The sequence below is a fragment of the Dromiciops gliroides genome, chromosome 4, assembly GCF_019393635.1.
Source record: "Dromiciops gliroides isolate mDroGli1 chromosome 4, mDroGli1.pri, whole genome shotgun sequence".
Classification (NCBI taxonomy): Eukaryota; Metazoa; Chordata; class Mammalia; order Microbiotheria; family Microbiotheriidae; genus Dromiciops; species Dromiciops gliroides.
Window position 1 is genome coordinate 115,356,245 of NC_057864.1, and position 27,934 is coordinate 115,384,178.

The 27,934-nt window shown below is 38.6% G+C and overlaps 1 protein-coding gene across 1 annotated transcript in view; it reads right to left on the reverse strand.

The window, feature by feature from the left end:
• PTPN14 (protein tyrosine phosphatase non-receptor type 14) overlaps positions 1 to 27,934 on the reverse strand; it is a 253,978-nt gene that overhangs the window by 124,612 nt on the left and 101,432 nt on the right. Inside the window, exons 3-4 of the mRNA XM_043963036.1 lie at positions 17,711 to 18,031; positions 7,185 to 7,354 (exon numbers count right to left, since the gene is read on the reverse strand). Coding sequence (XP_043818971.1) covers positions 7,185 to 7,354; positions 17,711 to 17,884 — 344 coding nt within the window. The 5' untranslated portion in view covers positions 17,885 to 18,031. The remainder of the gene's footprint in view (positions 1 to 7,184; positions 7,355 to 17,710; positions 18,032 to 27,934) is intronic.

Consider the following 27,934-nt stretch of genomic DNA (forward strand, 5'->3'; position numbering starts at 1 on the left):
TTCACATTTAACCTGTTAGGCTTGGTCCCAAAGGCCATAAGTATAGGAAATGGGATAAAAGATGGTCAACTTCAATAAAATGAGAAAAATTTCTTAACATTTCAGGCTGATGTGAAATGGAATAGACTGTCCTGGGGAAAGGAAGTTCTTTGTTACTGAGGGTTGTCAAGCATAAGATGTTGTAGCCAGGATGAGAGACCTGGGTCAAGGTTATATTCAATGACTTCTGGAGTCCCCAGCCTAAGATCCTATGACCTCCATTTTTGTTCTGTTTTGTTTGTAACTGGGTCTCCCTATTTGGTTCACCCAAGCTGGAAGTATAGCAGCCACTCAGGGGTCAGACCCCAGCACTGGTCAATACAGAGATCTGACCTGCTTTGTTTCCAGTTTGGGCCAGCATGGACATACCCAGGCATCCTGGACGGCTTTTCCCCAATCCCACTGCCAGCACCAAATTGGGTGTCAGATTTGGTGCAGACACTCAATTAGCTTTAGCCCTCTACAACTCAGAACTTCTGAACACAAGTGATTTACCAACCAAAAGTAGATATTACATACAACTTGTATGAATATGCATTGCTATATACCCATACATATATATGCATGTATATATCCCTGAGAAGTATTTATTTTTAAGGCAGCATTAAAATAGGTCACACAGCCTTTTTCGCCCAAGAAATTTTTACATGAATCATATATAACCTTTTACTGTTGGCAAAATTTTTGCGCCCCCCACATTGAGTTATGTGACTCCATATGGGGCCACAACCCACAGTTTAAGAAGCTTTGCTCTACAATTTGAAACTATGCCCAAAGGGCTTTGGGACTGTTCATACCCTTTGACCCAGTGGTACCACTGCTAGGTCTGTATCCCAAAGAGATACAGACCTTTTCCAAAGGGAAAAAGACCCACATGTATTTATAGCAGCTCTCTTTGTGGTGGTAAAGAATTGGAAATTGAAGAAATGTCCATCAATTAGGGATTGGCTGACCAAGTTGTGGTATGTGAATGTAATGGGATACTATTGTGCTGTAAGAAACGATGAGCAGGAGGAGTTCAGAGAAACCTGGAAGGACTTACATGAACAGATGCTGACTGAGAGGAGCAGAACCAGGAGAACATTGTACATGGTAAGAGCAACATTGTGTGATGAACAATGGTAATAGACTTGGCTCTTCTCAACAGTGCAATGATCCAAAACAATTTCAAAGAACTTATGATGGAAACTGTTCTCAGCATCCAGAAAAAAGAACTGTGGATTATGAATGCAGATTCAACCATACTGTTTCTACTTTGGGGCCTGGTTTTTTCCCTTCTTTTTTGAAGTTTTTCCCTTGTGCTCTGATTCTTCTTTCACAATATGACTAATGCAGAAATGTGTTTAATGTGATTTACATATATAAACTATATCAGATTGCTTTCTGTCTTGGGGAGCGGGGAGAAAAGGGAGGGTGGAAGAGAAATTTGGAACTAGAAATCCTATGAAAACAAATGCTGAAAACTATCCTTACATGTAACTGAAAAATAATAAAACGATTTTAACAAAGAAGCTTTGCTCTAGAGTTGTGAGGATAAAATGAAATAATATTTGAAAAGTACTTTGCAAACCTTAAAGAACTACATAAATGTTAGTTGTCATTAACTAACCTGACAAACAAGGTCAAACTGCATATAAGAAGTAACAGTGGTATATGGTATGAGAGTGTGTTTGAGTATCCTGAACAATCACATGGGCCTCTGGGATCTATAAAGTAAGCCTAAGATTTCCTTTTGTCAAGTATAGTAACCTTGCTGGCTAATGTAATTATACTGCTTGAAATCTATACAGTATACATATCAATAAGGCAATAAAGGAGATTATCATTTAGGACTCAAACAAGTCCTAGAAATGGAGAAAATGTTACATGACCTCGGCAGGACAATAAGAAGCTCTCTAGTACTATAAAAACACAGCACTGCTGCAATGACTAATGCAAAAGTAAATAGTACTTCTCTGGAAATAACAAACAAGTTTCAAAAACACAGTAACTATGTATGTACTCCTGCAACTAAGGGTGAGGAATTAAGTTTAACCTTCAAAAATAAGAGAAGAAATAAAGGGTTTTGACTAAATGGGGAAAAAAAAACCTGAGAAATCAAGCAGGGACTTCCTCACCAGGGAAAACTTGGAAAAACCCCATAGCTAAACAAAAAGTGATGGTCACTGCCAACAGATTCCTGGCTCTTGCTTGCTATTATTAAATATACTTCTGTTTGACTAAGAATTCTTCCACGTCTTAGAAACCATCTTTTCTTTCAGTGTCCAGAAAAATTTGAAACCCATGTGTTTATAAGAAAACTGTTGCTATGCAAATGATTAAAACATATTACAGAAATCTTCCCTTTGAGTCAGAAGTGCAATGACAGGGGAGAAGGATGGCATGGGGTTTTTTTGCTTTTTGTTTTAACAAGAGTCCCTTTTTCAAACAGTAAGAGCAACAATGAAGAATATAAAAAGGAAAATGGAAAATAAGATCAAATGGGGGAGGGGGGAGCCTTCAGTTGAGTCATAGTAACCAACACTGGATACATGACCAAATTTTGAGGAAATTCATCTTACACTGCAGAGATTGGGCTTTCCAAAGGGTTCTTCATCTCTCAAATATCCTTTCTTGACTAAATCCACCCACCCCTGGCTCCCACCTTCCAAATCACTTCAATAAACCTCAAGAATTAGAATATATATAATAGACATATATGTATATATATGTAAATATGTATATATAACATTTGTGTTTTACTCTGTCATCAATAGTAATTATATTTTCTATTTTTTGTTCTCCCATGTATATCCTCCTTTCAAAAATGTCCTATTTTGATATATTTTCTTTTGACACAATGATTATTTCCCAAGAAATATCTGAACTCATTTACAAAGAACATTACTTACTCTCTTCCCCTCCCAAAACGAATTATTAATTAATAACAGCAAGGAAATATGTGCCCTTTAACTCTAATAGTACAGTATTAAGACTGATCACTGTACTGGACCAGAGTTTTGTTTTCTCTCCATGTTAACTTTATTTACATTATTATAGTTATGCAAAGTGTTCTTTTGGTTCTACTTTCTTTACTCTGTTACTTCATAACATACTGTCCAGTATTTCTCTGAATTCTTTATATTGGTCAGTCCTCATTATGCAGCGATATTCCATTATATTCACTTACCATAGTTTTTTTTTTTTTTTAGCCAGACCACAATTGTTAGGTCCATGATTTCTTTCCAGCTTTTTGTTTTATCATAAATAATACTGCTTTGAATATTTTTATCCATTAGGATAGAGAAGAGTTTGCATTTGATTGAGGCCAAGAGGGGGAAAGCAGATCTTTTTGAAAAGGGGAATGACAAACGTGACTATTCTCATGCTTTAGGAATATCAGTTTAACAACTCTCTGGAGAAGTGATGAGAGCCACAAAGTACCTTAACCCGGCATACCACCCTTTGCCCCAGGGATACCACCACTATCAGGCCTATGCCTCAGGTGTCTTCTTTTGTATGCCAATAAAGCTGCAATCATATCTATAAGTCTATTCACACCAAATCACAGATACACTCCAGAAACTACAATATCAACTTTGGACTACTTGCCCCCAATTCAAAGAGAAGATAAGGTTAGACATAGTAATGCTACAGAAAATGTTGTTATATTTAACCTGGGGGATTTGGGCCATTGCAAACATTTGTTAGATGAAAACAAGTTTGGTTGGTTACAGACAAAGACTTATTTTTTAAGCACAGATGGTTGAATGGTTGTCTCCTCCAAGGGGCTACCCACAAATGAAAGGCAGACTTCTCTTTCTAATCTATGCAAATATTTTACTCTGCAGGGCACGACAAAGACTAACTGTTTTATGTCAGAGGCTCTCCAGATCCCAGGTGCTCTGAGAGATGCCAAAGCCCATCTCCACCTGTGACTGGGTAACTCAGATAACAGCAGGATGACTGGAGAGTTATTCATTAACTAGTTCCTAATGAATGTTGTTTAGACCTTCTGGGAAGCACTCCTGGAATTCTGCACCCCACCCCAGGCTTCTCTTTGGATGCAATGATGGGGAGAGAATTTCAATATTCCACTCAACCCACAGCTGTTTTCTAAAACTTCCCAAGAAGGTTCAGATTCCCAGGAGCTCCTGATGACTACTTAGCAGCAGTCTGCAACATGTGTGGAGTTCAAAAATTTGGCTAGAACTATGAAACCAAAAAGCCTGAGATGCTGGAAGGTCATTTTGTCCAAGCAGTTTTTTTCTAATATACTACTCTGCAACATATTCACTTCTGGTACTGTACTATGAAATGGTACCTTTTAGGAACATTAGACTTAAAGCTAGCCACCCACTCCAAACCATCCAATTTACAGCCAAGGAAACTGAGTGTAGTTGAATGACTTCTGCAGGGTCACAGGAGATAATAAATGGTGTAATGTTGAATGGGACCTGAGTCCTTTGACTCCAAATTTAGCACTCTTTCTACTGTACCAAGCTGCTTCTGGAAATAGTGGGTGGCACGCTATAATTAATATGATTCATTCTCTTACTTCTGCCACATTTCCTAATTCTTACATGCTCATTTCCTTTCCTGTTTTTCCTTCTCCCTTACACAACCCTAGGCATAGCTCAATAGGTCCAGAATCCTTGAGGACTAAAAAGGTTCCAAATTTCTGAACAACAAGGAAAAAAGTGCTCCAGGATCCTCAGCCTCAAATATCTTTGAAAAGAGATATATTCATGAGTTAAATGGTAATGGCAAAGTCTTGTTTTTGAAATGTTCCTTCCTGTATTTTCCTACTTTTTACTCTGAGTTAGAGGATCATTAAGGGTCTATGTAAGAATTTGATACTAATGGGGCACCTCAGAAAGGTATAAGGCACATGAAAATGGACATTTTACTCTAGGTATCAGAGGAACAGACATCTCCTTCTACCCTTTCTCTTTTTTTCCAACAGTTATGATTGATTATTAACACCATAGCCAGCTGTCCAGTCAAGCCATGAGAGAGGGGGCAGGAAAGCTTTCCTTTCCCTCCATTTTCAGAAAAAAAAAGAAAGAAAGAAAGAAAGAAAAGAAAAGAAAAGAAAAGAAAAGAGAAGAGAAGAGAAGAGAAGAGAAGAGAAGAGAAGAGAAGAGAAGAGAAGAGAAGAGAAGAGAAGAGAAGAGAGAAAAGAAAAGAAAAGAAAAGAAAAGAAAAGAAAAGAAAAGAAAAGAAAAGAAAAGAAAAGAAAAGAAAAGAAAAGAAAAGAAAAGAAAGAAAAGAAAAGAAAAGAAAAGAAAAGAAAAGAAAAGAAAAGAAAAGAAAAGAAAAAAGAAAAGAAAAGAAAAGAAAAGAAAAGAAAAGAAAAGAAAAGAAAAGAAAAGAAAAGAAAAGAAAAGAAAAGAAAAGAAAAGAAAAGAAAAGAAAAGAAAAGAAAAGAAAAGAAAAGAAAAGGAAGTCACAGCGGGCATTCCTAAACCTTCAGGCTTGTGTTTCATAGGTTCCTCCCCACCACATGAATCAATGACACTGAGACCCAAGGATTTCCAGCTAGGGCTTGAGTGTCCCCTGTGTGATCATGGCCAAAAGTACCAAGAAATAGTTTCAAAACTCTCAGAGATAGCATCTGAATTTCAGGCCAGGAAGCTCCTCACACAGCCCAGCCCCCTACGTTCTATAATATGAGCAGGTCAGTTGTGCAATAAGTAAAGAAGGGAAGCAAGGATTTCCTCCTTCATTCCCATGAATGCTAATTATCCTAACCTAACCTTGAAATTTAAAGGCCCTTATGGCTAAAGCTCAATAATATATAATGACAACAATTTTGGTAGCTGTGATGCTTCATCATTTATATCTTATAAGTGGAAAGGGTCTTCTTGTCTAGTCTGAATAAAGAAAACCTTTTTATAGTATTCCTGAGATGGACGTCCTAACTCAACTTCAACACTTCCAGTGAAAGAGGGGCTCACAACTTTAGTATGGTTTCATTCCATTGCTAAAGAGCTCTGATCATTACAATTTGTCTCCACAACTTCTATTCACTGCTACTAGTTCTTCTTAGGTCCAAAACACAGAGCTAAGCATAATTTTCTACACATACATGATAGCCCTTCAAACATTTAAGGACTTCTACTCTGCTTCCTGTCCTTCAACCCTAGGTGGTCTCTTCTTTGATTTAAACACCCCCAATTCCTTCGATCATTTTTCATATGACCTTGTTTTCTTACTCATCATCTCCTGGGAGGTCACACTCTTGGCAGCAAATGTTCTATGTTTATCTAAAGACTAGATGACTGGAAATGGGTACAAAACTCTAGACTGGCCTCATCATCTCACTAAAAGATTAGATCCGTAAGTATGAAGACCATATGCCCAAAGTTAAACAGTGAGCCATCTTCCTCTAGGCATATCACCTTGCCATTTCATTCAGGATCTCTGGTTCTTATTATGTGTGCCAAAGGTGAGCTATAAAGGGTTCACACTATTTCCTCTTCTATCTGAAATAACCAATTCATTCACCAAATGCCTTGTTGTACCTAAGACCCTTTAACTTTTCATGGTGATTACATATTAAGAAAATGGCTATGACTACATCAAACAAAAACATCTCCTTTTTTCTTTTTGCACAGGGACAAAAACATCATCTTCTTGTCAAAAGAACCCAAACCGAAAGCCTTTCTCTGCTTCAGTTAGTAGGGGCCTTATGAAACAACTCTTGCCTACTAAACATTTCCTCACTTCACCAGTATTTTAGGAAAAGAGCCTACCCAAATCTGGAAGCTGAGCAATTCGTTTTGTTTGGAATTTTCTCCAACCCTACACCCTCCCCTAAAGATCACATGATTCGATGTTTAATTTCTAACAAGGCATCTAAACATTTGCTTTAAATATACATTTTCTCATCTTAAAATGCTGACATATTAGCATCTTATTGTGAGTTTTACCTGATCCAAGGAAGATGCACTGCACATAGATTTTACTTGATATTTTCTCTCATTGATCTTCCTAGGAACTGAGAGAGCTGACCATAACATTCAAAATAAAACAATTAGAATTATAAAGCAATTACTTAAATCCTGACACCCTCCAACCCAATTCTCAGACTTACCTGCACAATCTGAGCCCCACATCATTCATCTAGACCTGTCGTGTGCAGAGAAGGAAAATGCACTTACCTTGTGGCCTCCTGCTGAAGCTGTGACACATTTGGCACATAGAACATGACTCCAAAAAATAGCAAAGGCTCGTTGGCGAATTTGTCCAGCTGCTTCTTCAGAGGTTTTTCCAGCTCCACCCATCGTGCTTGCTGGCTCTTGCTAAGAAACCAGAGGCCAAAATAGTGTGTCTAGATGAAGGAACAAAATAATATTGGTCAGTTCTTATGACTGGTATCTCAGGACCAAGGAGAACCAACCCCTCACCAATGCAAAATCCATTCCACAAAAAAAAAAAAAAAAGGGTCTGACAACTTTTCCTTTTGTTCTTTGTGGCTAATAAGAAGAATCTACCAACATGCAAACCAAGATGCAGCATAAGTTCACTTCCATGCTCATTGCATATTTAAATACATTTACAAAAAACTCTGAGATGGGTTGGGGGGAGAGGGCAGATGACACCAACACTTTAAATAAGTGGTGACTGACTTTTTTGTTTACTATCCAGAGAGTGACATGCTCAACTGACATACTATCTGAATGCTCCATGATCTTACATAAATCATATCATCAACTACAGAAAGTTTCTGCATCTGCTGCAGAGGAAATACTACCTGATTCCTAAACCCAAGGCTACTGTCAATGGAATGCCTCTGTATAGTAGGGTATTCTCTAACAGCACAGAGAGATCTTAACAGAAGATTGATTGACTCCTTTGGGGCTTTAATCAAATGCTTGAAAACATACTCCACTCTGACAGTTTGTCATACATGCCCATGGCCTGCTTCAAAGTCCTCTCTCTCTCTCTCTCTCTCTCTCTCCTATCAGGCACTAAGAGCAGAAGGATTTCTGTTCCACAGCTTCAACAGGAGGCCCCAGTGGTTGTTCTTGATGGATTATTATAGGATTTAACAGATAAAAGTGAGATTTTCATCTTTAGATTTGAAGCTTCAATCAGTATAAGTTCGGAGTAACATGCTAAATAATTAACACAGGCACTTCTATGAATCTAAGTATTTGCCATATCATGCTAGGATTTCTAGATTAGCACAACAATCACTGAAAAGCATACCACTACTTCCGAAGTAGTCTTTTAAACCTAAATTCTCTCCAGGAATTGCCTGTAATGCCCCTAGAAATCTTCTTTCTAGCCATAGACATATCAGTTTTGTAGTATTAAGGCTCATGTTCTTGCTTAGCCCTATTATAATAATCAGATCTCGGGGTAGCTAGGTGGTGTAGTGGATAAAGCACTGGCCCTGGATTCAGGAGGACCTGAGTTCAAATCTGACCTCAGACACTTGACAATTACTAGCTGTGTGACCCTGGGCAAGTCACTTAACCCCAGTTGCCTCACCAAAAACAAAACAAACAAATAATAATAATAATCAGACCTCCCCTAGATGCAACTGTCTAATCATCATTCATTTAACCATAGAGTCACAGGTTTAGAGTCAGAAGAGACTTTAGAGGCTCCAAAGTCCAACCTCCTCATTTTACAGATGAGAGAGGTTAGCACTGACCTGTGGTAAATCAAGAAGCATTCATTAAGTGCCTACCCTGTTCCCTGGCACAGGGTGTATGGGGTGTTCAGAAGGACTAGCCCCCTTGGTGTGAGGGCTTGCTAAGCCCTTTAAGGCTGGTCATCCACCTCTTACCCAACTATCATCTGTAGTTCCAAGAACCTGTAGCATGTGCACCAGCCACACCTCCAGTAAACCATCTTAGCAGATGAGCTAAACCAGGTTAAGGGTAACAGACAAACCTCAAACCTCAAACCTCAAACCTCGGTGAGCTAGGGGGATGTCTCCCCCTAGGATATGAAGACATTTCCTGAGTGGAAAGGGTGGATGAGAACAATTTGTTGTAACGGCTATGAAGACAGATGAAGCAGGCATCGTGGAACCCTTAGAGTTTGGTCAGCTGCATCCTAGGCCATTGGCAGTCATCTTGACTTTTGTCCTGCCACTGGACCTCAATGACTCAGGAAGAGTGAGGCTGACGACTCTGTGCAGCTCTGACTCACTTAAATCCAATTAACTCTCAAGTCAAGACTTATGATGTCACTGGTCCTCTTTGAAAACAAAGGACAAACAACGACAACTCTATGCCCTGGCAATATAATTATACATTGTAGCATTTTCATACAAAAAAAAAAAAAGAAACAATTCCTACTCCCTCAAGAAGCTTACATTATTGATGCCTGTTTAGCTATTCATTCAAATACCTTGTTTGCACACATGGCTCTCTAGTCAAGTGACTACTGGGATTGCAAGTGGATTCATAGCCATATCTGAAGCAGAAAGAGGAAGAAAAACAAAAATACATTCCTCTTAGGACATGAGAGTAGGCATATTTACAACAAGACCCACTCACCACAGTGCTGCAATTACAAAGTGCCAACACATGGAGACAAAGCTCTATCTCTGTGGTAAAATAATGCAATGGCACAGATGAAATAACTTCAGTGAATATAACTGTAGGTCCCAACATGATTATTATTGGTGATGTGGAAAAGAAGCATAGGCAACTGTCAACTGGCCAATTCTAAAATCCTTTGATTTTATGATTATATAGCATGTGGATAATAATTTTATATAAATCTTTCTCCTAAGGTCCTGCTTGGTTTATCATATTGGAGCAAAGAAATTTTCCAGCACTAGAAAAGAGGCTATCTAGGAATGCTGGGGGAAAAGACTATATTGAATGGGGTGGGCATGGGGGTGGGTGGAGAAACTAGAAAGCAATTAAGAACAAAGCAGGAAAATGGGGGGGAAATAAATTCTAAGGCAGTATATTCCCTAGGATTTTATTTTGGGCTACATTCAAGGAATCTGAAATACACTATCTCATTAGTATAGTGTTTTCTAAAGGGTCCATGATAATGAGGTCATTTTGGTACTTTAGTAAGTAAAGTCCCCAGGGAGATGTCCAAGACAGACTTACCTTAGGATGAATGTTTTCTAGAGAAAACATTTGGTCCCTTATAACAAGGGACCAGTGGTGAGTTTGCATAAAATTAGCATATATATTGGAACTCTTTTTTTAAGGTTAATTAAGAGGAAATATGCACATATATTTTAACTTGTCATATCAGGTTTGTTTTTGTTTTTGTTTTTGTTTTTTTAGTGAGGCAATTGGGGTTAAGTGACTTGCCCAGGGTCACACAGCTAGTAAGTGTTAAGTGTTTGAGGCCAGATTTGAACTCAGGTACTCCTGACTCCAGGGCTGGTGCTCTATCCACTGCGCCACCTAGCTGCCCCTATATCAGGCTTTAACAGAATGTTACATCTGAGAAGACAACATTTGACCAGTTGTAGAACTTGAAATATACAATGACATCAAACTACGAAAGGATTCTAGGGTGCCTATAGTAAAATATATTTCTAGTCCACTGTGAAATTAAAATTGTAACTTCTATGCTGAAGACTATCATATCTAGAGTTCTTTATTCCTTCTCCCTTACTCATGTAGATAATCAAGTTAAATCCCCTCTAAAAGGACATAGCGGGGAAAAACAGTAAAAACTAGTTTCAAATCCTAGTCCTGTCATCTTTTTTTTTTAATAAGGTAACTTTTATTTCATTTTAGGATTTTTTAAATTTAAAAGTGCTAATTTAATTTCCTCTTACCTCCCCCATTAGGGGCCAAGCTTACAAATAATATGTATAATCAAACCAACAAATTCCTTCCTTGTCAACTGTATGTCTAATTCTGAAACTTGAGTCCATCACTTCTATGTCAGGAAATGGGTAACCTGCTTCCTCATCTTTCCTCTGAAATCATTTGGCTATTGCATTCATCAAAGTTCCTAAGTCTTTCAAAGTGGTCTATACAATGTTGTTGTATACTATAGTGTTATTGTTGAAATTATTCTAGTTCTTCTTACTTCACACTGAATCAGTTCATATAAATCTTCTTCCTAAATTCCTCAGAAAATATACCATTTGTTAGTTCTATGGCCCAAAGGTATTCTATTATATTCATATAACACTATCATATTCATCATTGTATTATATATAACATTATATATATATAAACAGTATTATATTAATAATTTGTTCATCCCCTCCCCATTTATTGGACACTTCCTTAGTTTCCAGTTCTTTGCCACTACAAAAAGAGGTGCTATACATGGTTTTTGTACATAAGAATCCTTTGCCTCTTTCTTCTGTCACTGCAAGATATAGATTTAGTAGTGGTATTGCTGGCTCAAAGATCATGCAACTTAGAGACTTTAGAGACATAGTTGTAAAAGGCTGGACCAACATGAAGCCCCAAAGAATTGTGCTATAATTTGCCTGTTTTCTGACAGTCTCTCTTTTATCATCATTCCCCATCTGATGGGTATGAGGTGGAACCTAAGAAACCTTAATTTGCATATTTCTAATTATTCATGATTAGATTTCTTCCTTCAAAACTAAAATACATCTGTTCAATTCCTTTGACCTCCTATCAATTGTTCAATGCCTTTTATTGTTATAAATCTGAATCCACTCCTTACATACCTCAGAAAGGAGATATTTATCAGAAAAACTTGCTGTAAAGCCTTTCTCCCCGTTAGTTGTTCCCTTGTAATCTTAGGTACACTGGTTTTGTTTGTGCCTAACCTTTTAAAATTTTATGTAATCAAAATTGTGCCTTTTTACCATCTCTGATCTTCTCCATCCCTTGTTTGTCCAGGAATCCTTTTCTTATCCATAGATCTGAAAGGTAATTTCTTCCTTGTTCCCGTAATATATAGGCTTTTATATACAAGTCATATTTTCATCTGAAACTAATTGTGGTATATGGTGGTAAGCATTCATTTAAACCTAATTGCTGCCAAGCTGCCTTCCAGTTTTTGCAGAATTTTTTGCAAAATGGTGAATCTTTATTCCACAATTGGGCTTATCAAACAGTGGTCCAGTAGAATCCTAAATATAAATATGCGTTATATAATTGATTTGTTCTGATAATCGACCTCTCAGTAACAATTTCTTTTTTTAATCCCTTTATATTATACTCTGAAATCTGATGCTGCAAATGCCCCTTTATTTCCACTTTATTTTTCAACCTTTCTCTTTAAATTCTAGGCCTTTTGTTTCTCAAGATAAATTTTACTTTTAATTTTCTCTCTCTATGAAGTAATCCTTTGACAGTTTGACTGTTATAGCACCCATCATTATCTTGATGTATATTGCTCAAAGAGTTATTTCCCCATCCTGGGGCTCAGTTTCCTCGTATGCAAAACAAATAGCTTAGAACAGATGATATCCAAGTTCTATACTGTTCCAAATCAATCAGCCTAAACACAAAGTACAGAAGAAAAAAAAATTACACATGGAATCAAGGCAAAAAGAATAAGAGTTACCAAAAAATCTTTGCCAGGCCACTAATGGTGCTAACTCAGGGCTTTAAGTAATCTGAGTAATTAAATGACAATGTAAGCCTCTTCTAATGAGAGCCTCAATTTAGAGCACAAAATAAAATTTCACCCTAATACAATTCTTACAGGGCTCAGCATATTTTACGGTGATTTGTTATATAATTAGTTTGCCTCAAAGAGCACTGGCAGAGCAGATGCTTCCTGAATACACCTGGGACAAGAACTTATTGTGGGTTGGGAGATGATGACAATCTGAGGGACAAATTCTTACCCACCACTGAACATCAACAGCTCCTAATTTAGAACTAGTGAAGTGCTGGACCAGGTCATACAGTTAGAAAAAAAGAGTGGATCAATGGGGCACCAGGCCAATGCTCTTCTTTGGGGAAGTGCCCAATTTCACTAGTTCTCCTCCCACTCCTATCACCACTTCCCTACTCTGGGAAAGCTGTAATGAATTCCAGAAAGTGGTCCCATGTATTGATTTTGCACTATTAGAAGCTATGTAAAACATTATAATTGGGGCAGCTAGGTGGCGCAGTGGATAGAGCACTGGCCCTGGAGTCAGGAGTACCTGAGTTCAAATCCAGCCTCAGACACTTAACACTTATTAGCTGTGTGACCCTGGGCAAGTCACTTAACCCCAATTGTCTCACTTTAAAAAAAAACCAAAACATTATAATTGATTCCAGCCCCATGGAAATATGCAATGAGAATTTGAATAATGCAACCACTTCAGAGGATTCATCATTCATGCTCATTGGGATCTGGCTGTATAGTAGATAAATGGTCATCCAACCTTTGCTTGAATCTGTTATGAGTGAGGAGACTAGCATGTCTCATAAAATGTCACCAAGAGACTAAGTTGTCTCCCAAATCCCATCAGGTAAAACTATTTTAAGTGTAACTAAAATGAGGAAAACTTACAAAGAAGGAGGGTAGGAGAAAGAAAAGAAGGAAGGAAGGAAGGAAGGAAGGAAGGAAGGAAGGAAGGAAGGAAGGAAGGAAGGAAGGAAGGAAGGAAGGAAGGAAGGAAGGAAGGAAGGAAGGAAGGAAGGAAGGAAGGAAGGAAGGAAGGAAGGAAGGAAGGAAGGAAGGATGGATTTATTAAACACCTACTAAATGGTAAGTACTGTGCTAATGTGCTAAGGGCTTTACAAGTATCTTATTTGACTTTAAAAACAATTCTAGGAGGTAGATACTATTTGTTCCCATTTTACAATGAATGAAACTGAGGCAAACAGAGGATAAGTGACTTGCTTAGGGTCATACAACTAATAAGTATCTGAGGTATGATTTAAACTCATGTCTTCCTGAATCCAGGAACAGTGTTCTTTCTATCCACTGCACCACCTAACTGCTTCCATGAAATCTATCATGTTCCTTTTAAGTTTTCTCATCTTCAGACTTCAGCTGAACTCCTTCAACCTCTCCCCATATGGCCCAATCTCAAGGACCTTCACTATTCTCATTGCCTTCTTCTAGATACTCCTGGTTTATCAATGACCTTCCTAAAATGGGGTACTAAAAACTAACACAGTTCTCTAGATATGGTCTTGCCATTGCAGAGCACAGCAAGATTATCAGTCTCAACATTGATGAGAGTCAAAGCACCCAGTGTCTAATATCCTCTGTAATGCTCACTATCAGTGTAAACCTTGGAAAATTCATTTAACAGCAAGGAGGCCAGTGTCAGCAGATCACATAGTACATGGGAAGGACTAAGGTGTAAAAAGATTAAAGGGGGTGGGGGAGTCAGGGGAAGGTTATGGAGGGCTTTGAATGCCAAAAGAAGATTTCCTATTTGATCCTCAATCTAGAGATGACAGGAAACCACAGAAGTTTACTGAGTGGAAGAATGACATGGTCAGACCTGTACTTTAGAAATATCACTTTGACAGCTGAGTGGGGGAAAGATTGGGATGGGGAGAGGCACTGCAGGGAGACCAAGTACCAAGATTTTCTAACAGTCTAGTTATAAAGTGATATATATATAAAGTGATAAGGGTCTGTCCCAGAGTGAGAGAAGAGAAGGGGACATATGTGAGACAAAAAAGGACTTTGTCATTATTGTATATATGAGCTTAAAGAGTAAATGATGACACATAGGTGGCAAGTCTGGGAGATATCCTCAACAGTAACAGATGATTTAGGAAGAGGGGAGGCTTTAGGGGAAAGCTGATGAGCTCAATTTTGGACATGCTGAGTTTAGGATATCTCTGGAACATTCAGTTTGAGATGTCTAATAAGCAGTTGGAGATTCAAGTCAGGAAATAACTGGAGAGATTAGGGCTAGATAAATTAATTTGAAAATCACTGGCATAGAGTTAGATGACCTTAGCAGGTCAAACTCTTTCCTCAAGTGTAAAATGAAGAGGTCAGACTAGATGGACTGTGAGGTCACTCCCAGCTCCAAATCTCCAATCCTATGATGTCAAATCATTAATAAACCATTCAACAAGTTCTGAATACACCTAAATGCATTGCTGTATATACGGCATTTCTCCTTCATGCACACAAGAACAGCAAGTCAAATGCTTTGCTAAACTTTAGGTAAACTATGCCTAAGTTATTCCCTTGCTCTACCAGTAAACTCATCAACCTGAGTTATTGTTGAAGATTCTAGTTTCATTATATGCCATTTTCAGGTAAATCATTTCATATATAAGTCATGTATTTGTGTGTTTGTACCTAGTTAGGAATTACCTGGCAATACATACATTCGATAGTCCCTATTAAATCAATGTCTTTCTGTCTCATAAAATTATGCTTGTTTATGGCATTCAGTCTATCAGGTACTCAAATAGCCATTGCTGGGGCGGGCCAAAGAAGACTGCTAGGTCAATCTAACAAATTACAATTTTAACAGATCCATCTCCATGACTTCAAAAAGGCTCTCTCTCATGCCTACCATGCATTCCCATCTTATACCCATTAAAGTGTAAGCAGAAACTATCTTTTGCCTTTCTTTATATCTTGGCACAGTGCTGGCACACAGCAAACCCTTAATAAATGTTTATTGACTATTTCTGCCTTTTAAAATACCTTGCTTCCTTCAAGGTTCAGTTCGGGTGCTACTTGCTACTTGATGTCTTTCCTTTCCTAGTAATGTGTGTTCTCTCCCTCATAAAATTGTCTTGTATTTACTTATCTGTGTCCATGAAATATCCCCCAATAGAATTAAAGCTCTTGGAAGGTAGGGATTATTTCATTTCTAAGACTGCCTAGCACTATACCTTGCACATAGTGCTTAATAAGTGTTTGGGTTGAGGTCAATTGAACATAAAAAGATTCTGCATATAGTGGATGCTCTATGAATGTGAGATTCAGGGCTAGAGTACATAAGGTAGTATTCACTTCCCCTTTCTCCTGTATATTATGATAAAATCTGGTTATAATAGTTAAAATGAAGTCAAGGGAAGCTTGGATCAACAAAGCTAGATATGAAAACATTAGATCCAGTAGAAGGTTTAGACACAGGAAGAAATCAACAGAAAGGAGGCCTCACAAGAAGGCAATAGCAGCCTGGAGAGTCAGTATGGAAGAAGGCCATACTGACTCAGGCCAGTTCAGTCTGTGAAGTGTTGGTGACAGTGAGAAGATGGGACTGAATTGCTTACTGATTATGTCCATCCACTGAATAGAAGAGGCACCACCCTCCTCCTCCTTGCCCTCCTACTCATCTTCCTCCTCACCCTACCACATCACCCCGTACCCACTATTCTCTAGTTCCTCACAGTAAGCAACACATAACCTTGTCTAGGCATGGCTAGAATGGATACACGTGATATTAAAAAGAGTGTTCTGTGAATTATTCATTCCAACACTCGATATACTTGGAGCGTGACCTTTTTGTCAGCATCTCAGGTATGTTTGACTCTACTTTTAACCTAATAGACTGGAGTCTCCATTGAAATCAAGTCATCTCACCTTTGATGGCTCTTGAGTAAATATCCAACTGTGCATTTTAATGACATTCCTTTTTAACAATCATGTTTAGAATAAGACATTATGTTTACTGTGCAGATTCCAGACATAGAACACCCAACACTGTGAGACTCCCCACCCCTTCCCAGTCAACAAGAGTGACATTTTAATAACATCTTTCCTTGGAGGTCTTTAAAACTAGGAGAAAGCAAAATAGAACTCATGTTGTATGTGTTAGAGGTTCTCTTCTAAGAAGTAATCAAAGTTAAATGGTATCAATTGTGTTTTATTTTCTAAAGGAAAATAAAAAACCAAGAGTTTCATAGATAAGATTTCTTATAGGTAGGGGCTGCTAGGTAGCACCAGGCCTGGGATCAGGAAGATTCATCTGAGATTCATCTTCCTGAGTTCAAATCTGGCCTCAGACACCAGCTATGTGACCCAGGACAAGTCACTTAACCTCATTTGCCTCAGTTTCCTTATCTGTCTAAATGATTTGGAAAAGGAAATAGCAAACCATTCTAGTATCTTTGCCAAGAAAACTCCAAATAGGTTCACAAACATAATACAACAACAACAACAACAATGAAGTTGTATACTTAAGAACTCCTAAGGGGGGGGGGGTGCAGCTAGGTGGCGCAGTGGATAAAGCACCGGTCCTGGATTCAGGAGTACCTGAGTTCAAATCCGGCCTCAGAGACTTGACACTTACTAGCTGTGTGACCTTTGGCAAGTCACTTAACCCCCATTGCCCCCCACACACAAAAAAAGAACTCCTAAGGAAACAAAAATTCCTATTCTCTTTTTTATAAGCAGCCACAAATAAAGTGACCATTTCATTCTTTGCTATTGTTCCCTTCCTCCAGTTTGTAGAACAATATTGAAACACCTAAAAGCAGCTGTGATCAACCTGTACATAGGAGTTTTACTCTCAATGTGATTTTTTAAGTCAAGAACAAATACAGAAACAAAAGCCCCAGCCCACGCAACTATTTCAGAAGGGTAATCCATTTGCTGGAGAGAGGGCCTCTTTTTTCCAGATCCCAGAAAAGTTCCTCTCCCCAGATGAAATAAACAGGGAATAAGACACAGTGCAAACTCTAGGTGGTGTCCTTGTTTCTCCCACCACCGAGCTTCACAAAACCTCCCTGATAAAATCAAGCCAACGACTAAGAATAACAGTATCCTCATAAACACACTGCTTAGACTGAAAAACATGCTCAGAGCCTTGGTTCTGTCTCATCACCCTTACCTCTCGGAGCTCCAGTCTCTGAGCCACGGCCTCCAGACACTCTTGCCCTGTGCTTTCCACCGACAGTGTACATTCTATCACATTGCTGTCCAACAGGCGGATGCGGGTGACAAAGCAATTCTTGCTTAAGACATTGTAGCGCCGTGTCCGGCGAAGTTTCAGCCCAAATGGCATGGCTATGTGGCCGAAGACAGCTGTCGCCTTATCTCAGAGTCACCTCAGCAGTCGTGTGGTTTGGGGACTTCTCTAGCTGGGCTGATCCTCCATGTAGGGGAAGAGGTGTCCATACCCAACACAGCACTACCGTGGCATAGCTGCAAACTGAAGACAAAGGGTATGGTTAGACCGAGGGAGAACTCAAGCAAGTCCCAAGGAAAAACAGAAAAAGACTCAAATCCCCAATTAAGTCCTCATAAGCTCTGTAGCCCTAACCTATGCCACGGATGCTAGTGGTAGGCACAGGCAAGGAAAGAAGAAAAGAAGAGGCTAGAAAAAGAATGTGGTAGAAACAAGAGATACATATGATGGAAGCATGGTAGGATGCCAACCGTTGGATCAGGTGCTCTTATCAATTCTTACACCTTTCTTTTTTGTTCAGTCATTTCAGTCATGTTTGACTCTTCATGATCTCATTTGGGGTTTTCTTGGCAAAGATACTGGAGTGGTTTGCCATTTCCTTCTCCAATTCATCTAAGAGATGAGGAAACTGAGACAACAGGGTGAAGTGACTTGCCCAGGATCACACAGCTAGTAAATATTTGAAGCCAGATTTGAACTCTGGAAGATAAAGTATTCCTGAATCTCCAGGTCCAGCATTCTATGCACTGCACCACCATTATACCTTTATCATTAGCTATTCTGTTGTTATTGCTATCATTCCCAACCTATAATATCAATACCATAGGAGTATTTCCAGTATACAAAATCCCTCCATGAATGCACAAGTCAGCAACTTTTTCATAATAGTTTTGAGGGAATTACCGAGTTCAGTAACTTGTCCATCACCACACAATTAATATGTCAGAGCCAGAACCCAGATCTATTTGAATACTGTTCCAAAGCCAGCCTTTCTTCCATTATGTCTATCACTACTTCCAAAATTCACATACCTTTATTAGAAGTACAGTAGTAGTAGCAGTAGTAGTACTAGTAGTAGTAGTAGTAGCAGCAGTAGTAGTAGCAGTAGTAGCAGTAGTAGTAGCAGTAGTAGTAGTAGCAGTAGTAGTAGTAGTAGCAGTAGTAGTAGCAGTAGTAGTACTAGTAGTAGTAGTAGTAGTAGCAGCAGTAGTAGCAGCAGTAGTAGTAGCAGTAGTAGTAGTAGCAGTAGTAGTAGCAGTAGTAGTACTAGTAGTAGTAGTAGTAGTAGTAGCAGTAGCAGCAGCAGCAGCAGCAGCAGCAGCAAACATTTGTTTAAGTACTTTTCAATTATTTTCTCATTTGATCCTCACAACTCTAGGGGTATTATTTTACAGGTAATAACAGCTAACATTTATACATTGTTTACCATGTGCCAGGCACTGTGCTAAGCATTTTCCAGTTATTAATTCATTTGATCCTTACAACAACCCTGAGATGAGTGCTATTATCTTTATCTTACAGATAAGGAAGCTGAGGCAAACAGGGGGTGAAATGATTTATCCAGGGTCACACAGTTAGTAAGTATCTGAGGCCAAATTTGAACTCAGCTCTTCCCAACACCAGGCTTAGTGCTTTATCCACTGTGACACCTAGCATCCGTACTAAGTTTTGGGTAAATGCTTTTACATTTGCCTTCATAATTTAAAGGGCCAGGAATAAGTTTTCAGGCTGTTTTATAGGATGAAGTAACAGAAGCAAAGGGGAGCTAGGATAATATAAAACTTGAGACAAAATTGGGAATAGATATTCTCCTCCCTCTTTCTCCACTCTATCACGCTTGAAGAGCCAGGCTTTGTCCTTTACACAATAATATGTTACGGGTCTTCATATCTACTTTGAAAAGAAACACACACACATACATACAGACATACAAAAACACATATTCTCAAATGGATCTGTGATCTCATTAATTTGGGAGTTCCCTCAAACAAAGCAGACCACAATTTATCCATTCCTATCTCTCCCTTGTAACTATTGTCCGTCTCTTGCCACAAGTTTGCCAAAGGGCGTCAACTCAATATGCTAAAGGCCTCCTTCACCCTCTCTGACCATTTTGAAGGTACCAGTGGAGCCCTCTGGTTGTCTGCCTTTCATACCTCACTCAAGCTGGTAACAATTGTAGCTTGTGGGACTATGGATATTTTCATATATGCATATATGTGTCTGTGTCTGTGTATATATGTGTGTGTGTGTGTGTGTGTGCATATATCTCAAAACATGTAGGTTATCCACGTTTCACACCCTACCAAAATAAACTTCCTAATACACAAATCAGTCATGCCCATTATTCAAAAGCCTTTATTGACTGTCTTGCCTTGAGGGAAAAAAAATACAAACTCCCTAACCTGGCATTTAAGGCCTTCTACAATCTGTCCCCAAATTACCTTTCTATACTGCACATTCCTCCCCTTTACACGTGTAACATTCAAACCAATATGGACAACTAGGTCTTTGTTCACCTCAGCCCGTATTTTCCTACCTATCTGTGCACTTTCATAGTGTTTTGTGTACCTGGAACAGATTACGTCCTCATCTCTGTTTATTATATCTTTTTCTTCCTTTAAGAGCCAGTTCAGTTGCCACTTCTTTCATAAAGTCAACTCCACCACCCCGAGCTTTCCAAAATATTTTATTCTCTCAATTTTTATTGATTAGTTTTGTTTGTAAATTTCCTTCCTTTCCAAACACATCCCTCTTACCCCTCCTACTCAGAGAGCCATCCTTTTTTTAACAAAGATCCATAAGATGGTGTTGGGGGTGGAGGGGGGACAGGGGAGAGAAGATGAAGTTCAACAAAATTAACTAGTAACTTGGGTCCATGCCATAACTTCTCTCCACCCTTCTCCAGAGATTTAGTTTTGTGAGGGCAAACAGACAATCTTTGCAATCCCCTAGACCTAAACACATAGTAGTTACTTAATAAATGTTTATTGAATAATTAGCTTGAATTGGTCAATTGAATGGATTGGGGGGATACATTTATATACTGACGTGGCCTTTTCTCCTTTCCTAAAAATAAATAAATAAATGGGAAAACAACACAGATTCTCCAATCCATTTAAAACTATTGGGTTTTTTTGTTTCCTTTTCAGCAAATGCTTTAAACAACTGAATACTGAAACCTGTTGTCTTAGTCCCAACTCTTTCAACATATTTAACCTCAAAACTCTGTTACCATATTTAATTTAGGAACAAGTTTGATTGATAGCCTGATCTCCTCTCAGGAGTAAAATGTGAAGCTGAATACAAGTTCCATCACTTACCAGCGTTGTGACCTTAGGGAAACCACTTAGCTTCTTTAGGGCTCAGTTTCCTCATCTGTAAAGTGGAAGGGGGAGTGGACAGCATCTACAACCCCTCCCAGCACTGCCTGTGATCCTATGTCTATTTATTCACATTGGGATGCTATGATCCTAAGATTCTGACCAAGTCGTCATAGTAACTAAAAAAAGCAACAACAAAGAAAGGCCAGTACCATCCAGCACTGTGCCAAAAACACTATAACTGCATGGCTCAGTAAACTCACTAGAAAACTGAAATGTTCTGACAGCTCTTCTATTCAGCCCTCCGGACTGCACGAAGCTCACTATCATCTCACTCTCAGCCTTTCCTAATTGCCCCCAAATGATAGCAATGACCTAAGTCATTGTGGAGCCACCCTGTTTTCCAGCTCCTTCATCCCACTATGGAGAATTTTTCTCCCTTGCCTCATGCCCCAGGGATACACAGATATGAATAGCAAACCCTTATAGGCATTTTTGAATGAATAAATAAAAGCTTTTCAATAATGTTGATGGACTACTCCATGCCAGCACCACAGGCCCCAACAGAGGTTGTCAGGGTACTATTATACAACACTGCAAAACACTACTGTGGACTGCCATTACCATGTTTCTTATGCTAGCCCCATAGCACATTCCTTAGTATGACAGGTTATTTATTTATTTATTTATTGGTGGTTTAAAATATAGATGCTGGAGCACATGACTTGATTAAGTAACAGCCTGAAAGGCATTAACATTTCTTAAGCACTTTATGTTGGCAGATCTTTATGTTTACCTACAAGGTAGACTTGCTTAGATTACACATTGAAGATCTATGGAAGGAATCCAGAGTAGAATGACCCACCCAAAGTTCCATAATCAGCAGCTGAGCCTTTAGTCAAACTCACAGTCTGAGTACTTTAGTCTGAGGCAGCTAGGTGGTAGAGTGGATTGAGTACTGGCCTTGGGAGTCAGGAAGACCAGAGTTCAAATATGTTCTCAGATAGTCCTAACTGTGTGAACTTGGGCAAGTCATTTCACCTCTTTTGCCTCAGTTTCCTCATCTGTAAAATGAGCAGGAGAAGGAAATGGCAAACTACTTCAGTATCTTTGCCAAGAAAATTCCAAATGGGGCCACAAAGACTCAAGACACAGCTCAACAACAACAACAACCTGGGGGCAGCTAGGTGGCACAGTGGATAAAGCACTGGCCTTGGATTCAGGAGAACCTGAGTTCAAATCCAGCCTCAGACACTTGACACTTAACTAGCTGTGTGACCCTGGGCAAGTCACTTAACCCACAAAAAAAAAAACTTCCCAGGGTTGTTTTGAGCAGCAAATGAAATAATAATTGTACAGTGCTTAGCACAGTGCTTGCTACATAGCAGGTGCCACAGAACTGCTAGCTATTCTTATCTATTAGACTGTATGCTCCTCAAGAGAAGGGACTGTCTTCTGCCTTGTGCTATACCTCCAGAACTTAGCACAATACCCAGTGCACAGCAGGCATTTAATAATTGTTTTTTGACTGACTAACATGAGTTAACTCAATTGGTTATTATGATTATTAGAAGATCTCAAACTATTTGATCTTTGGACTTCTTTACACTCTTAAAAAAGACTGGAGATCCCAAAGAGTTTTTGTGTATGCAGTCTGTTGAAATTTACCATATTGAAATTTTAAATCTTAGTTTTATTATGTAAATAATTTTGACCAGAGTATCTTTATTAGTGTCAGTGTCTCCCCCTCGCTGGGATCCCCCAGATCGTGCTTTGAGAACTGCTGAGTTATAGAATGGTATTCAGAAGGAGGGCCAGGTGTCCCCCATTCAGTTTCAACATTGGCTTCCAGCAAAGAAAAAAATGTCCTCTATGAAACATAAAATATACCCCTAACCCTAGCAAACTACCATACATATGGATGTGCCCCTCTCCAGCTACAACACACACACACACACACACACACACACACACACACACACACACACACACAGAATATTTTGAATGTCTTACAAACCTTACCTCCCAATCCCACCTTTAAAAATAATCAATCTAATCGGTAAACACCACTGCTATATTGATGGTGGGTGAGGAACATCATCCTTAAAATCAACAATGACACATAGTTCTCACAACGTCTCTCTTAGAAATACCGAGCCATCTGGTTTTAATTTTAGATATATGATCTATGGAGAGAATCAACATGTGACAAGGGCGAATGTGTATTTTTAAACTTCTCTGAATAAGGCTGCTGAACCTGCACAAATGCACAGTTCAATTGCTAACTTTTTTCAAACCAAGAAAATGCAAAGTCCAGGGCACTTTAAACAGACACATGCTTCTTGGAGTCATATCAACAGGATGCTGGAAAAGATCTCAAAGAGGCCACTTAAATGACCCCTAGGCTACGGGTAGGATGACAACTAAATCAGAAGGCAAATAACCTGTCTTGACCTTAGTCTCTGTACCTAGAAATTAGGGAGTAAGACTAAGTGATCGCTAAAGGGCTTTCCAGTTCGAAATTGCTATAATTTTATGAAATACCAATCCCTATTTTAAAGCTTTCCTGTGAAGATTCCATAGGCTCCATTATTTTGCCCAATTTCATTATGAACTATACTCACAAGACATAATCTCCATCCTCAAAACTAGCCTCTCCTCTCTCTCTCTCCGTATGTATGTATGTAGGCACATAGGTATAGATATACATAGAGAGAGTTTACATATATTTTAATTCCGTCCTCAGAAAAGACATATCAGTTAGCATAATTTTTCATCTCTCTGAAATATGGTTTACAAATATACCTCTACAGGAGAAGAAAATGACCACAAAGCCAACTTAAAGGGCCCTGTCATCTTCTTTGGGTAAACTGCTGCTTCTTCTTCTTCTTCTTTTTAATGGTTTTACTAAAGCAATGAGAGCACCAGGGAAAAATACAAGACAGATCAAGTCTAAAAGTGCACCAAGTTTTCATCCAACCACACCCATAAGCATCTCTTATCACCAAGGCTCAGACACTAGCTTTTATTGTTAAAGGGCATGCTAACAGGATGAGTTATAGGATTAAGAGCTAGTCCCAGACAGGTAGGAGGTTATACACCTTTTAAAAACCTCATTGTATAGATGTTCTGATTTGTTTGGGGACCAGATTTCATTCATGTTGGAAGCTCTCAGTAAGGAACATCCTTTACCAATGCAGACCAGTGCCTTCTCTTTAACTTAGAGTCTTAGAGAATGACTTGCCCAGAGTCACAGAACGAGCATGGATCAGAAGTAGGTCCTGAAATCATGTGTCCTTGAATCCATAGCTAACTATCTACTATGCTTATCTGCTTTCAGATGCACTTTTTCAAAGGGGAAAATGGCCCCCAATTGCCTTTTCCATCTTAGGACACTTTATGATTGTAAGAGAAGACAGTGACTGACAATGGGACTCTGATTAATTTTCCGAAACTGACACTAAGCATTAGAGACCAGGGCAGTTCTGATTCTTCAAGAAAGATAGCTAAAAGGTTAATGGAAGAAAGTGGGGATTTCAGTCCATTCAGCAAATGTTTATTAGTTACATATATGGCATTAAGCTGGGCTAGTATCTCCCCCCTCGCCCCCCTTTCCAATATCTACCATCAAGGAATTGACATTCCATTGATAGATTTTAAACAAAGAACCTCATAGGTGTGTCTAAGGAAGGTTGTTTTTGCCAGTTGTGTAAAGAACACATTGGAGAGGGGAGTAATTGGAATCAAGGAAAACAGTTTGAAGCCTATTAAAATAATGTCGGCTAGAGATGGTAAAGACTTGAACTAGGTGGATAAATACATAAAGTATGACATGAGGTTTGATACCAAAGATGTTATGAAGGCAGAATCAGCAGAACTTAGCAAATAATCTGATGTAGGGAGCAAAGGAGAAAGAAGAATCAAGGAGAAAACTAGGCTACAAATACTACAAACATGGAGAACTGGAAGGATGGGATTACCACTACAGAAATAGGGAAGTCTGGAAGAAGAGAAGGTTTGTGGGAGTTTGTTTGTTGGTTTGTTTGGGTAGGGAAGAAGAGATAAAGATGGGTACAATTTAAATTATGTTCAATTTGAGAAGTTCAAAGAACTTCCAAGGTAGAGGTGTCTAGTAAACATTTAGAAACTGGAATCCAAGAAATAGATTAGGGCTCAGTGAATATATTTATTCACAAACACACACACACACACACACACACACACACACACTTATGAGTTATCTGAATAGACATAATCATTGAACTGATGGCAAAGGCAGATGAGATCCCAAAAAGTCTAATGTAGAGATAGAAGAGACTTTGAAGGACATCCACATTTGAAATAGTTGATGTTCCAGCAAAGGAAACTGAGAAGGAACAATCAGACAGATAGGAAGAAAATCAGAAACAATTAGTGTCTCAGAAACTCAGAAGAATAGAAAGTAATAAAGGGTATCAAAACCAGAGAGCACAAGGAAGGTATGGACCATCAAGAAAAGCAAAGAAGTGAGGAGTCAGAAGATCATTAGCAGTATTTAAGAGTAATTTCAGTATAGTAGTGGCATTAGAAGCCAGATTTATGGGATTGAGACATAGTGGATAATATGAAATTGGAACTAGACATGTTTGTAGACCAAACTGAAGGATGCAATGATTAGGAGAGTCATATTCCTGTTAGAATTATTCACGCTTTCTACTGAATCACAGAATGTCAGAGTTGGATGGGAAATTGAGAGACAGACAGAGAAAGAGAAAGAGAGAGAGAGAGAGAGAGAGAGAGAGAGAGAGAGAGAGAGAGAGAGAGAGAGGAAATGAATAATCAATAGAAGAAGGTAGATTCTAAAGAAAAAAGGAAGAGTGCTACTGTTCATTGTAAATGACTTCCCAAGTTGGCAAAACAGAATGTTGCCTCATAAAATAGCAAATCTTCATTGTTTCCTGTGCTCATTTATTTTTTCCCAAATGTGTCTGCAAGAAATTAGGCTGATGATAGAGAAAAATTAGGATTTTTGTAACAAAAAAGACATCTTTTGCTTATTTAGTCAGTTCTTTCAATGTCATAGGGAAAAAAGGAAACTATCCTCTCTTGAAACAGGAAAATAATATCAGCCAAGTACTCAACAATCCACTAAACTGGATTACCTCAGCCTTATCATGCACATGCTACTAGGTAACAAGACAAAATAACAATAACAACAACAAAAGACACTAAAATGCAACCCATTTGTTTTTCCCAGGGAAATGCACTTGGATGTGAAACACAAATGGCTGCGTTTTTGTTTTGTTTTGGTTTTTTTCATTTTCCCCTAGTCAGCGGAGGTATGGGGTTTTTTGTTGTCATTGATGTTTCCCATAAGTTAAGGCTATAAATCCCAAAGCAGCTAATTGCTGTTCAACAGAATCCTCTATTTACCAACACCCTCTGGAATTTTTCCAGTATGTCCTATTACTATAGGTATAGAGCACACCTCACAGAAGTATTCAGCCCTCATTTGGATATGAGTAGGGAAAATTAATACAACTTGTTCATCCTGCATATAAACCTGTGTGTAAACACTCTGTGGGGCTGGGAAATGTTTCATGCTTTTGACAGGAGGGAGAAGAAAAGGAAGGTGTGTTTGGGGGGGGGGGGTGAGAATGGGAGGGGAAACAGGGAATTGCTGAAAAGAGATTGAAGAGAGGCAGAGAGTGGTAGCTACTTATTCTTTGGCATTTCTATTTGTATTTTTCCAAAAATGAAAAAAAGGAAGTTTAATTTGTCTCAAAATGAGTTTACAGTATATAATTTTCTTTGCTTAAGTTTGATTTAGCTGTGCTCTGCCCTCTGAGTTGTGATGATACTAAAATTATTTTATGGGGAAGTCACATCCTGGGATGTTGGGTGGGTTTGGGATTAACTATGTTACATGTTAAGAAGAAATAAAGGTAAAAATAAAGAACTGTTCCAATGAAAGGCTTAAAATACCCACATAACTTTGACTCCTGAAGAAAAGTATGTGTGTATTTATATTATATATGTGTGTGTAGAGAAAAGTTATATGTGTGTATTCACAGCAGTCACATTGTCATCAACCCTTTTTTTCTCTTCTCCCACCTGATGATGAAAAGAATAGGGAAATGAGAAATACATTTTCCATCTTTCATAATTGAGGTAGCTAGATGGTACAGTGGATAGAATACTGGATTCAGAGGCAGGAAGACCTGAATTCAAATTCTGCCTCACACATTTACTAGCTATGAGATCCTGGCAAATCATTTAACTTCTCTCAGTCTCAGGGGGGCAGCTAGGTGGCACAGTGGATAAAGCATTGGTCCTGGATTCAGGAGGACCCGAGTTCAAATACGACCTTAGATATTTGACACTTACTAGCTCTGTGACCCTGGGCAAGTCACGTAACCCTCATTGCCCACAAAAAAACCCCAAAACTTCTCTCAGCCTCAGTTTCTTCATCTATAAAATGGGCATAAATATCTCCTAGAATTGTTGGGAGGATAAAAACAGATTAGACAGACAGATAATAGAGAGAAGATAGATAGATAGATAGATAGATAGATAGATAGATAGATAGATAGATAGATAGATAGATAGATAGATAGACAGACAGCACTTTGCAAATTGTATAGTGTTATATAATTACTAGCTTTATTGATTTTTTAACCATAATACGTTCACCTTCTTCATCATTTTTGTTAACTAAAAAACATAAAGTTAGAAAGATAAAATTCCTTCCAAAATATCCAAATCTCACTAGGTGGTACAGGAGATAGAGTGCTGGACCTAGAGTCAGGAAGAACTGAGCTTAAATCTAGCCTCAGATACTTAC